Source organism: Mandrillus leucophaeus, unplaced genomic scaffold (assembly GCF_000951045.1).
Source record: "Mandrillus leucophaeus isolate KB7577 unplaced genomic scaffold, Mleu.le_1.0 Scaffold167, whole genome shotgun sequence".
In the NCBI taxonomy this organism is placed as follows: Eukaryota; Metazoa; Chordata; class Mammalia; order Primates; family Cercopithecidae; genus Mandrillus; species Mandrillus leucophaeus.
In genome coordinates, this window is record NW_012101665.1 from 1,114,435 (window position 1) to 1,128,437 (window position 14,003).

Sequence of the window (14,003 nt, forward strand, 5' to 3'; positions counted from 1 at the left end):
GGCAGGAGAATGGTGTGAACCTGGGAAGCAGAGCTCGCAGTGAGCCGAGATCGTGCCACTGCACTCCAGCCTGGGCGACAGAGCGAGACTCCGTCTCAAAAAAAAAAAAAAAGAAAAAAAATTCAACGTCTGCAAAGCGCAATAAAGTGCAGCACAATAAAATGAGGTATGCCTGTATTTAACGTTGCCAAGCATTCCCCAGAGAGCATTGATCCTCCAACCTCAGAATTTTGAGAATAGAGTTTGCCTAGGGAAAGTAGGTCTGGTAAGGTTGAGGGTAGACTTTGTGGCTGGGCATTCCCCTTGAAAGGATAGATGAAAAAGGAACATAGGGAGATCTGATGGTCCCATGGAACTGTCAGGGTTAGAGAGGGAATGGCTCAGGTAGACACTGGGGGAGGGAAGGAGGAGTTAGTTGAGTCTGAAATAGCCTTAGTGGCTGGAAAGTCATTTGGTGTATATAGAGGAACAGGGGCTATGTATTCTAGCCATTGAATTATTTTTATTTTTAATGTTATTTAATTATTTAGAGACAGTGTCTTGCATAATGTTGCCCAAGCTGAAGTGCAGGGGCATAATGGCTCACTACAAACTCCACCTCCTGGGTTCAAGCAATTCTTGTTCCTCAACCATGCAAGTAACTGGGATTACAGATGTGCGCAACCACACTCGGCTAATTTTTGTATTTTTAGTAGAGACGGGTTTTTGCCATGTTGGCCAGGCTGGTCTTGAACTCTTGACCTTACGTGATCTGCCCACCTTGACCTCCGTAGGCATGAGCCACCACACCTGGTCTAAAGTATTTTTACATTGAGTATTACGTATTTGTGATTTTAATCTTTGTAGGGGAGTATACTGAAAAAAAAAAATTTTTTTTATCGTTTTCTAACAAAAAGTAACATCTGGTATTACTAACTTCTTGTATTGGAATACTTGTCAGCATTTATTTTAAATATATTTTATGTTGTCAAGATTCGGGAAAGAGAAGAAAGAAGGAAGAAAGAACGTGAAGAAAAAGAAGAATATGAAGCTAAATTAGAAACTGAAATGAGAACATATAATCCCTGGGGAAAAGGTGGAGGTGGTGCTCCTCTCAGGGATACAAAAGGAAATCTGATAAGTATGTTATTTCCACTGACTTGTTTTTAAAATAAGCTAAATTATTTTTAACTTTTTAAAAGACTGGGGAGTAGAAAAAAGTAGGAATCATAGCCTCTATAGCAAGGTACATTTGTAACTTAATGCATATGAGGTATTTTGAGAATAAATATAACAACAGAGGCTAGAACGCATTTCTTCTCAGAATACTATTCATTTGTTTTTATTGTAAATATTTCATCCTCTGATGTTGGTAACCCAGCTGCAGAGAAAAGCTTATGTTAGTTGATAAGTTGTTACTGAAACTGGTTCTTAGAATATTTTGTTTCCTCATAAAAAATGATAAAACCCATATTACAAGTTAAAAACTAGTAAGATGTCTTAGAAATAAAGGATCTGAAACAGTTTTGGGAGGGGATTTTGTGTTTAATTTATATATGCAATATACCTGCTCATTGCAAGAATTCCTTTGGGAAAAAAAAAAGACATGATCATAGAAACTTTCTAGCAGGTTTCATAATTTGTTGATTTATCTTTCAATTATGTACTCTCAAAAATGTTTGATCTAGTAATCACACAACAAATACTTCGAAAGAGTGGCTTTATACAACTTGTTATATACAGTTGTCTGTTGGTACCTGTGGAACATTGGTTCCAGGATCTCCTGTGAATACCCAAATCCACAGATGCTCAAGTTCCTGATATAAAATTGGTAAAGCGTTTGCACATAACCTACACATGTCCTCCTGTATACTTTAAATCATCTCCAGATTACTTGTAATACCTAATACAGTGAAAATACTATGTAAATAGTTGTGATCTTGTATTAATTAGAGAATAATGACAAGAAAAAAAGACTTTTTACATGTTCAGCACAGATGCAAGCCTCCCTTTTTTTGTTTTTTAATGTTTTTGAATTGTGGTCGATTGAATCCACAGATGTGGAACCCGCAGTTACAAAGGGCTGTTGTATATATTAGAATGGTCTCTGTTTAAGGTTTAGTTAAGCAGAATAAAAGTAGATCAAAGAGATACACATTTCATGTTCTTTAGGTATTATGTATTGTAGGAATAGATGAGTGATAGAATCGAAAGATTGGATGTTGAGTTAGAATTCTTATGTATTATGCCTTTGCTTCTTTGTTAAATATTGTTTTTTTAAAAAGATATATTTGAGGCCCACTTTAATTTACTTTAATTTAATTAATTTTTTTGAGACAGAGTTTCACTCTGTCACTCAGGCTGGAATGCAATGGCACCATCTTGGCTCACTGCAACCTCTGCCTCCCAGGTTGAAGCAATTCTGCTTCAACCTCCCAAGTAACTGGGATTTATAGGCATGCACCATCATGCCCGGCTAATTTTTGTGTTTTTATTAGAGATGGGATTTCACCATGTTGGTCAGGCTGGTCTCAAACTCCTGACCTCAGGTATTCCACCCACCTCAGCCTCCCAAAGTGCTGGGATTACAGGTGTGAGCCACTGTGCCCGGCCTATGTTAATTTTAATAGCTCTTTTTTTCTTCCCGAAAGATTTGTTCCTTTCCTATCTTCATCTCATGAATAATTTTCTCACAGTTTTGAAAGAGTGGAATTCTTATTACTTTCTTTATTGATGAAATGATTTTAGATGATGCCTAGCTAACATTTCTTATTTTAATAGTTAAGTGTTTACTTGAAAATATATTAGAAAAACACAAGTTTTCCATTTATGAATAGTGCTATAATATTTTCTTTTAAACTACAGGTATTAAAGTGAAGGTATTAGTCCAGGCATTTAATGGAAAGTGCTGTAATAAACCCAAATTCTTAGAAGCTTAAGGGCCTCTCTTGTTAGGCATCCATTTTTGTCCCACTCTGATGCTGTTTGGGTGGTTCTCCTCCAAGAAGTGACTCAGGGATCCATTGTTTCATTCCTTCATTTTAGAGTCCTTTTCTTCTTGTCCAGGGACAAATTGAGGATTTTGTTGGGTCCTGGCCTGGATGTGGAGGAAGATCACTTTTGCCTTCATTCCATTGTTCAGACCTAGTTATGGGGTCTAACCTAACTGTTTGGGAGGCTGGGAAGTTTAACTTTCTTTATGCTCAGGAGAAGGACATGGGATTAATAGCCATATGGGCAATCTTTGCTATAGTAAATTTAAATTATAAATTGATACAAATATACTAGTTACCATGAAAAGTGTGCTTAACTGAGTGAAACATTGGAAAACGTTGGGATAGAGCAGTTTTCTAAAATCTACCTCTAAGATTATTTCTAGTTCAAACAATACAATTGTGGTGTTCTGTATGCCTTTAATTGGTGGAAGTAAGTAGGATAAATTTGGGTTATTGAGTTATAAAACATTATTTTAGAATTGCTTGACCTAATGAGCATGGAGAAAATGTTTCTTAGATTTCAATTTTCAATATTAATATTTAGTTGGCTTATTTAATGCCGTCTTCATGCCATGAAATAGAAAAGGCATACTATTTTATCAAATACAGTATAACTCAATGATATTTTCAAAGCAAGTAAACTCATCACTTAAAAAGAGTATCAGTTTATTTTGTATGTGGATGCTACATTTTATTTTTATTTTTATTTTTTGAGATGGAGTTTCGCTCTTTTACCCAGGCTGGAGTGCAATGGTGCAATCTCAATTCACTGCAACCTCCGCCTCCTGGGTTCAAGCAGTTCTCCTGCCTCAGCCTCCTGAGTAGCTGGGATTACAGGCATGTGCCACCATGCCCACCTAATTTTGTGTATTTAGTAAAGACGGGGTTTCACCATGTTGGTGGTCTTGAACTCCTGACCTGAGGTGATCCACCCACTTTGGCTTCCCAAAGTGCTAAGATTACAGACATGAGCAACTGCACCCAGTGTAGCTACTGTATTTTAGAGAAGGCGGGAAAGTTACATTTGAAATATGTAGCATAGAGCCTAGTGATGACTAAGACCATATAACATCTGTTCATTATCTTGGCTAACTTTAATTCTGCGGCTGACTTTTCTAATTACTCCTGTTGTTCTTTTTTTTATCTTTTATTCCAAAGAAATTAATAAAATTGAATCTTAACCCTTATCTTACCTCTCTAAGAATATCTCTTTATAAGGCATAGTAGTTATTAATGAAATTTAAAAATGTGTTATTCATGCAACTGTAAGATAGTGTCATCCCTTTTAAAGTAAATACTTCTCAATTTAATTATTTGTACAGTACTTTATTCTGTTGTCTTTCTCAGTTCTTTATTCACTAAAGTTCTTTTATTCAGGTTTTTATTTGAAACTTTACATGAAACTGTCCATGTCAAATGTTAAAACATATACACCAAAAGAAAAATGTCAATAAAAATAAATTAAAAGATAAAAACCACTTTGAAAGATGGTATCTCATAGTTCCAATTGATTAAAAGGATGATTAGTTAGTCAGTTCTTTTACTTTTACTTACTCGTCCACCCATGCCAATCTGTGATCTCCTTTCTGGCATGAAAATATTGCCTTTTTTCTGACATTTGTATTTTAGCATAGTGTTGTTGCATATGTCAGTAGCTTATATTTTTTTATTACTGAATAGTATTGCATTGTCTGGAGGTACCACAGTGGTTTATCCATTTAGCAGTTGATGGATATGTGGGCTGTTTACAGTTCAAGGCTATTATAAATAAAGCTGTTAGAAACATTCACTTACAGATCTTTGTGTGAACATAAATTTTTATTTCTTTTGGGTAAGTGCCTAGGAGTAGAATTGCTGGGTTGAATAGTAAGTGTTTAACTTTATAAGAAACTGCCAGAACATTCTCCAATTTTGTTGTGTCATTTTGCATTCCTGTCAGAAAAGTATGAGGTTTCTAGTTGCTCTGAATTTTCATCAGAACTTGAAATTATGCATCTTTAAGCTTTTAGTTATTTTATTGAAAGTGCAGTGATGCCTCATTTAAAAAAAACATTTTCTATTGTGAAATTAAGACCTAAAAGAGTTGCAAAGATGGTGTAGAGAATATCCTTCACCTTGTTTCCTGTGACGTTAACATCTTAGATAATCATGGCACAATGATCAAAACTAGAAATTAACCTAGATACAGTGCCGATAGTTAAGTTACATACCTTGTTCGAATTTTACCTGTTTTTTTTTTTTGTTTTTTCCCTAATGTCCTTATTCTATTTTAGGCTGTAGTCCAGGATCCTATAATGCATTTAGTTCATGTCTCTTTAGTCTCCTCCAATCCGTGAGATTCCTCTTTCTCAATCTCTGTGTCTCTTTCTCTCTCTGTTCCATTGCTGTGTATGTCTATCCTTTTGCCCATATCAGAGTCTCTTGATTACTACAGCTTTGTAGTAAGTTTTGAAATTGAAAAGTGTGAGTCCTCCAGCTTTGTTCTTTTTTTCAAGAATTTTTTTTTGAGATGGAGTCTCCCCCTGTTGTCCAGGCTGGAGTACAGTGGCGCGATCTCGGCTCACTGCTAGCTCTACCTCCGGGGTTCACACCATTCTCCTGCCTCCGCCTCCTAAGTAGCTGGGACTACGGGAGCCCGCCACCATGCCCGGCTAATTTTTTGTATTTTTAGTAGAGACGGGGTTTCACCATGTTAGCCAGGATGGTCTCAATCTCCTGACCTCGTGATCTGCCAGCCTAGTCCTCCCAAAGTGCTGGGATTACAGGTATGAGCCACGGTGCCCAGCCTTTTCAAGATCTTTTGACAACTCAACTTCTTTGCATATTTTACTATCACTATAGTAATATAGTAATATTATTATTATTATAAGTTATAAGTTATTAAGTAATTAGTAATATAAGTTAGTAGTAAGTTATAGTAAGTAAATAATAAGTTATAGTAAGTAATTATTACTATTATTATTACTTTGTCATGTCAAGCATGGTGGCATTTTCATTGGGATTCCGTTGACTGTATAGATAATATTGGGACAGCCAGCATCTTAATAGCATTGAGCCTCTTGATCCATGAGTGGGCAGTGTATATCCATTTATTGCTTCTAGTTAATTTCTCTCAGCAATATTTTGTAGTTTTTGGTGGCAGATCTTGGGTGTATGTTGTTGTTTCCCTAAATATTTCATGTGGTTTGAAGCTATTTTAAAATGTTACATTAAAAAATTTTTAATTCGTTTGTTCGTTGATGGTCTATAGAAATACAGGTAAATTTTGTATATTTACAAATACACAGACTGTAGTCTGTGTGCTTGCTGTTGTCTGTAGTCTGTGTGGTTGCTAAACTCACTTGTTAGTTTTACTAGTTTTTTGTAGATTCTTTGATTTTTAATGTAGGCAATCATAGCATCTGTCAGTAGAGTTAGTTTTACTTATTTCTTTCCCATGTGATGCCTTTTATTTATTTTAATTGCCTTTTGCACTGTTTAAGAACTCCAGTATAGTGTTTAGAAATCATGAGCGCAGACATCCTTGTCTTGTCTCTGATTTCAGATGAAAAGCTATCTTTCACCATTAAGTTTAGCTGTCGGCTTTTGGTCAATTTTTCTTTTATCCCATTGAGGATTTTCTATTCCTTGTTTGCTTAGAGGTTTCATTGTAAGTGTATGTTGAATTTTGTCAGGTGCTTTTCTGCATCTATTGATATCATAATGTAGTTTCTTTACCCTTCTGATGTATGGTAAATTACATTGATTGATTTTTGAATGTTCAACGGATCTTGCATTCCTGGGAAAAACCAAGCTGTATTATTGTCTTTTATACATCTTACAGAATTTGATTTGCTAGTATTTTGTCAGAGATGTTTGCATCTAGGCTCATAAGATATTCTGGTTTTTATTGCTTTATAATGTTGTCTGGTTTTGGTATCAGGGTAATTCTGGCCTGATAACATGAATTGGGAAAAGTTTTTTCTTTTGCTTTGTTTGTTTGTTTGTTTGTTTTTTGAGACAGAGTCTTGCTCTGTCGCAGAAGCTGGAGTACAGTAACATAATCACGGCTCACTGTAGCCTCGACCTCCTGGGCTAAAGCAATTCTGCCACCTTAACTTCCTGAGTAGCTGGGACTACAGGCATGTGCCACCATACCTGGCTAATTTTTTTTATTTTTTGTAGAAACAGGGTCTCACTATGTTTATGTTGCCTAGGCTGGTCTCGAACTCCTGAGCTCAAGTGATCCTCCCACCTTGGCCTCCCAAAGTGCTGGGAATACATAGGTGTGAGCCACTTTGCCTAGCTGGGAAATGTTTTTTCTGTGTTTAGAATTCACCAGTGAAGGCTGGGTGTGTTGGCTCACACCTGTAATCCCAGCACTTTGGGAGGCTGAGGCGGGTGGATCACAGGGTCAAGAGATCAAGACCATCCTGGCCAACATGGTGAAACCCTATCTCTACTAAAAATACAAAAATTAGCTGTGTGTGGTGGTGTGGTCCTATAGTCCCAGCTACTCGGCAGGCTGAGGCAGGAGACTCATTTGAACCCAGGAGGTGGAGACTGCAGTGAGCCAAGATTGCGCCACTGCGTGACAGAGCGGGACTCCATCTCAAAAAAAAAAAAAAAAGCATTCACTAGTGAAGCCATCTGGATGGGGAGTTTTCTTTTTGGGAAAGTTTTAAACTGTGAATTCACTTTATTTAATAGATAAAGAGATATTCAGTTTATTTCTTATGTGAGCTTTGGTCATTTGAATCATTCAAGGAAATTATTCATTTTTTTTATTTATTGTCATAATGTTGTTCATAATATTTCTTTTTTATTCTGGTGTTTGTAGGATCTCTGGTGATGGCTCCTCATTCATTCCTGATATTTGTAATTTGTATATTCTCAATCTGGCTGCCTGAATGTTTATCAGCTTTATGGATCTTTTTGTAGAATCAGCTATAATTTTTCATTGATTTTTTTCTCCGCTTTTTTTCTTGTTTCAGTGATTTTGCTCTTATCTTTACTATTTGCTTCCTTTAGTTTGCTTTGTGCTGACTTTTCTCCCTTTTCTAATTTCTTTTTTTTTTTCTGTTTTTTTGAGACAGAGTCTCACTGTGTCGCCCAAGCTGGAGCGCAGTGGCGCAATTTCGACTCACTGCAACTTCCACCTCCCGGATTCAAGTGATTCTCCTGCCTCAGCCTCCCAAGTAGCTGGGACTGCAGGTGCATGCACCGCACCTGGCTAATTTTTGTATTGTTAGTAGAGACGGGGTTTCACCATACTGGCCAGGCTGGTCTCGAACTCCTGACCTTGTCATCTGCCCGCCTCCGCTTCCCTAAGTGCTGGGATTACAGGCGTGAGCCACCATGCCCGGCCCCCTTTTCTAATTTTTTAATGTTGATGCTTAGATTATGATTTGAGACCTTACTTATTTTCTGTGCATTGAAGTATGCTACACATTTCCCTCTGAGTACTGTTTTAGCTGTATGTCACAAATTTTGGTGTGTTATGTTTTAATTTTCATTCAGTTTTCTAATTTTCTTTGTGACTTTTCTTTGACCCCCATTAGTTATTTGAAAGTGGACTTAAAAAGTTTCCAAGTATCAGGGGATTTTCCAGAGAGCTTGCTTTTATTCAGTTCTAGTTTATATTCCGTTTCAGTAAGAGAATATAATACGTTTCTGTTTTTTTGTGTGTTTGTTTGCTTGTTTGTTTTGAGACAAGGTCTCTCTCTGTCGCCCAGGCTATAATGCAGTGGCACGATCATGCCTCACTGCAGTCTAAACCTCCCTGGCTCAAGTGATCTTCCCACTTCAGCCCCCCCAGTAGCAAGGATTCCAGTCACATGCCACCATGCCCAGCTAATTACAAAAGTTTCTTTAGAGACAGGGTCTCACTGTGTGTCCCAGCTGGTCTCAAACTCCTGGCCTCAAATGATCCTTCCACCTCAGCCTCCTGAAGTGTTGAGATTATAGGCATGAGCCTCTGCACCCAGCTGGAGAGAATATACTTTTAATGACTAAAGTGTCTTTAAGTTTGTGAGATTTATTTTATGAGCCATCATTTAGAATTTTACTCTATAGGTAAGTGTATATATTTTAAATTACGTTAATTTTGAAATATGTATTGTTAGTAGTGCTAGTGTTGGAAATTTTGCTTAGCTCTCTGAATTAAGTCATTATAAAAGAGTTTCTGTGTCAGCCATGAATTGCTGAATAATCCTGGGTTTATAGTAATATTTAACATATCTCAGCTCTTCACAAAATATATTTTGGTATGTATTTTCCACCAAAGTATAAAGAGTAGCAGCTAACTTGTAAAGGTAATTAAAATTAATTTTTTTATAATGAGCTAATTCACTCAGTGAGGAGCACATAAGTGCTTCTGATTTTATATTGAATGTTATGATGATTTACATTTAAAATGAAGTCCTGTCTTTGCAGTTGACAAATTACGCTCTTGACCAAAGTGCCTTTTTTAATTTTCATTTTTTAGCTGATTTCAAATCATTTGTGTTACTGTCTCACAGAAAGACAGAAAAGGAGTGGCCAGTTGCCAAATCATTTTTCCCAATAAAAAGCAGTATGGATTTGGTTTGCTTGCTAACTCTGATAGTCTTAAATCTTAATAATTATGTACTTTGATGAAATTAATTTTCTCTTAATATAAATATGTTGAATATTATTCCACTGGAGAAGTCCACATATAATCACAACAGTAAATTATAATGTGTTATTGAAGTTTTCTCACATATAGGATATTTCCTAATGTATGGTTTGTGTAGGTGACTATCAAACTCAGATTGCATTCCCTAAGCACGCGCTAGTTTGGCAACACAGCTGTAGATTATTTCAAGAATGTCTATCTGCCTTGCTAGTCCTTGGCACTTGGGAATTTTCTTGCGGTCACCTTTTTCTGTGGTTTCACCCACTCCTTTCTCTTTGCATTTTTTCTATTTATTTCTTCTTTCTACCTCTGAATATGCTTAGGTCACTTGTATTAAAACACAAACAAATGCTTCCTTTACCATGTAAAACACATTCAAAAAGTAGTCCATGCTTGTTGCTGTCACTTCTTAACCACCGTCTTATCGGCTATTTTTCTATAATATAACATCTAGCTTGTACCCCCTGCCCACCACTCCCCCATGCCACATTGTCAACAAAAAGCCTAATGTCCTAATTTCAATTTAATGATTTTTACTCAGCTTTTATCTTCTTTGAACTGGCTTGACAGTTCCTTTTTTTCTCCAAGTCTTTTGTATCCTCTGAGATGCTGTCCAAACTTCAGCTGATATTTATTGGATGTGCGTTATGAGCTAGAGTTAGACTCTGCTAGGTTTGTGAGCATTATCTTTCTTCTAAGGACTGTCATCTGAGCTTGTCTGTTTCTCATACCTTCATCCATTCTCTTCCATGTCATCTCTTTTACTCCTGTGTTACTCTTTACGTCTTCCCTACAGATTGATCTTTAAATCTTTTTCTTTGTCCTCAACCATTTTTATTTTTATTTTTTTGAGACAGAGTCTCACTGTGTCATCCAGCCTTGAGTGCAGTGGTGTAATTTTGACTCATTGCAACCTACACCTCCTGGGCTTAAGTGATCCTCCCACCTCAGCCCCCCAAGTAGCTGGGACTACAGTTGCATGCCATCATGCCCAGCTAATTTTTGTATTTTCAGTAGAAATAGAATTTCACCATGTTGCCTAGGCTGGTCTTGAACTCCTGAGCTCAAGTGATCCACCCTCCTTGGCCTCCCAAAGTGCTGGGATTATAGACATGAGCCACCACACCCGGCCAGACTAATATATTAATCTCACTTCTGTAACAACCAAAACTGCCTCCATTACCTTCTACAGAACAAAACTGAGAGCCATTGGCATGTGTTTTAGGATATTCCAGAATATGTATCCATTCTGCGGTTTCCAGTCTTTCTTGCCATTGCTCTATTATATGTGCTTTATGCTCTAGTCTAGCTGGACTGCTTTAATGTTGCCAGAACACTCTTCATGTTTTACCTGCTTGGAGTGCTTTCTCACATTGTTGTACTTCTCTATTATGCTTCCCTACTTATCTTCATCTGTGAAGCTCCTATACATTTTCCAAGTCCAAGCTGCCCTAAATATTGTAACAAGGTGAACCTTCCTGATTCTGAACTCCCATTCTCTTTTGTAACATTTACGTATTGCTTGCCATGTTCTGTCTGGAATTCTAATTGTGATTCATGTTCAAAATACGTTCTTGAACATAACGGGCTTCCTGATAAATACTTCTTATATCCAGGTTTAAGTTCACTTTCAGTGCTGCCATACTGTTCCAGTGTTTTGGTTTGTTTGTTTTATGGAAAACAGCTACTTTTTATTTTATTAAAGCTTTGAGTTCTGTAATCATTCAGTTCTGTTTTTGAGATTGGTTGTTTGACCCAATTCTAGGTGCTCAGATTTTTGCTGTGTGTATTAGATACCTGCTCTATGTAATGAATTAATCCAAAACTTGGTGTTTTAGCACAATAAACTTTATTATCTTGCGGTTCTGAGGGTTAGAAATTTGTGAGTGGTTTAGCTAGGTGGTTCTGTCTCAGGCTCCCTCATAATGTTGGAGTCCAAGGTGTTGACCATGGCAGTAGTCATCTGAGGCTTGATGGGGACTGTAAGATTCATTTTCAATATGGCTCCCTCACATGGCTCAGGAGGCCTTAGTTCCTTGTCATATGGGCCTTTCCATAGGGCTCCCTTAGTGTACTTGTGATATGACAATTGGCTTTCTTCAGAGTGAATGATCCATAGATAAGCAAGGTGGAAATAATTTCTTTTATGAGGTAGCCTCAGAAGTCATATACTGTTGTTTCTGCGACATGCTAGTCATAAAAAGTGAGGTATTAACTCTGGGCACCACTGAAGGGGAATGGAATTTAGCTTTACCGTTTGAGGGAAGATTGCCAAGTAATTTGTGAATATATTTTAAAACGCCACTCCACATGATTATATGTTATTAGGAGACCGATGACAGGTAAATTTCACTATGAGTTTTTTAAATTGTTGCTATATTTTTTCTATGTTAAAGAAATTCTAAGTTCTGAAATAACATAGATACTGGTAATATGGTTTTTATGTTTTGTTAAAGATTTATGTATCCTTAATTTATCTACTAATTGAGATTATTTTAAAGGGTTATTTTTTGAAAATCTTAAAAGTTTTTATAATTTTGTTTCTCTTTTCAGGGCACCAACATATCATTGAATTATTCCCAACTTTGTCCTATTGTTTTTCTTTCTGACTCCCTATTTTAAGAAAATATGTTTTGCATGCCAATTATAGAAATGTGTTTATTTAAATAAATGGCTTATTTTTTCCTCTCAGCCGATTTGAATAGGATGCACAGACAAAATATAGATGCCTACCATAACCCAGATGCAAGAACATATGAAGATAAAAGGGCTGTTGTATCTCTAGACCCAAATTTAGCCACTTCAAATGCTGAGAACCTAGAAGATGCTGCAAATAAAAGCTCAGGTTTTTAATCACTTTTTTTTTTTTTTTTTAACAATTCTGAAATTGTTCAGTAACATTTATGTTCTTTGACTAAGTTCTTCTTACTGGGATCTTGAGAACTTGGCTGCTCTGATACAGGAAGTGTAACACACGATTCATAAAATACCTTTTCTTCATAGTTACTTTGAAAAAAGGGTGAATGGGGAAAGGTTACTTCTTACTACTGTGTTTCTTCTCAGCTTTGTAACTTGCTGTGTATCCTTTAGCTGCTGCTAACATTTTTATTTTGCTAGTGGGGGACATTTCTTAAAATCAAACACTCTTTTTACACACATACACTATTTGCATCTTATATCCATAGCTGTTTGAATTAGTGAAAAACTGTCATTGTGATATGATAAATTGTACAGGGAAATTCATTTTTTGCTTGTTTTAGTAATTATTTACCCTCCCTTGTAAAACAACAGTATACAAAGAAATGAAGCAACGTGTGTGTGTGTGTTTTTTTTTTTTTTGAGACGGGGTCTCACTTTGTTACCCAGGCTGGAGTGCAGTGGCATAATCTCAGCTCACTGCAGCCTCCATCTCCGGGTTCAAGCAGTTCTCTACCTCAGCCTCCCATGTAGCTGGGATTACAGGTGCCTGCCACCACCCCTGGCTAATTTTTGTATTTTTAGTAGAGGTGGGGTTTCACCATCTTGACCAGGCTGGTCTTGAACGCCTGACCTTGTGATCCATCCGCCTCCACCTCCCAAAGTGTTGGGATTACAGGCAGGAGCCACCGCCTGGTTACATGCCTCTTAACTACTTATCTTTGACTTACTATTAATATCCTTTAATCAAAAATTCTGTAAGATGAAAATTATTCAGTATCTTTTTTATGACATACCAGGAAAAGTTGTCAAGTATATGTTAAATTGTGTTACATATTTAAAAATAACGTTTAATACACCACCTCACACTATATTTTGATGCCTATAAAACTGGCCATTTATTCATTACAAAATTTGACTTTGTGCTTTCACAGAACTTTTGATTTTAGACTAGAAAAGAACTTTTCATTAGGAAGTTCTAAAATATTTGTGACTGATCATTCAGTCTTTTTTGTTGTTGACCCTTATTTTTGGCTAAACAGATAAGTGAAATGGGGAGCTGTGATTAGAGTCATACCCCTGCATCTTTCAAGGCTTTGATGGTGGCCCACGTATCTGTAGCCTTTCTGAACACTTTAAGAGATGGATTATTTACTGTTTTCATGGGAAACTTGTACCAGTGTTTTCTTTTTTTTTTTTTTTTGAGACGGAGTCTCGCTCTGTGGCCCAGGCTGGAGTGCAGTGGCCGGATCTCAGCTCACTGCAAGCTCCGCCTCCCGGGTTTACGCCATTCTCCTGCCTCAGCCTCCCGAGTAGCTGGGACTACAGGTTCCCGCCACCTCGCCCGGCTAGTTTTTTGTATTTTTTGTAGAGATGGTAAGTCAGGATGGTCTCGATCTCCTGACCTCGTGATCCGCCCGTCTCGGCCTCCCAAAGTGCTGGGATTACAGGCTTGAGCCACCGCGCCCAGCCAC

At 37.1% G+C, this 14,003-nt stretch overlaps 1 protein-coding gene across 3 annotated transcripts in view; it reads left to right on the plus strand.

Annotated features, from left to right (window-relative positions):
• The window catches only part of CSPP1 (centrosome and spindle pole associated protein 1), a 136,596-nt gene that overhangs the window by 76,988 nt on the left and 45,605 nt on the right, over positions 1–14,003 (plus strand). For 2 of the 3 annotated variants that reach the window (XM_011976490.1, XM_011976489.1), the window contains 2 exons: positions 973–1,120; positions 12,305–12,457. In XM_011976490.1, the coding sequence (XP_011831880.1) occupies positions 973–1,120; positions 12,305–12,457 (301 nt within the window). The remainder of the gene's footprint in view (positions 1–972; positions 1,121–12,304; positions 12,458–14,003) is intronic. The other variant, XM_011976491.1, reaches the window with a different exon arrangement.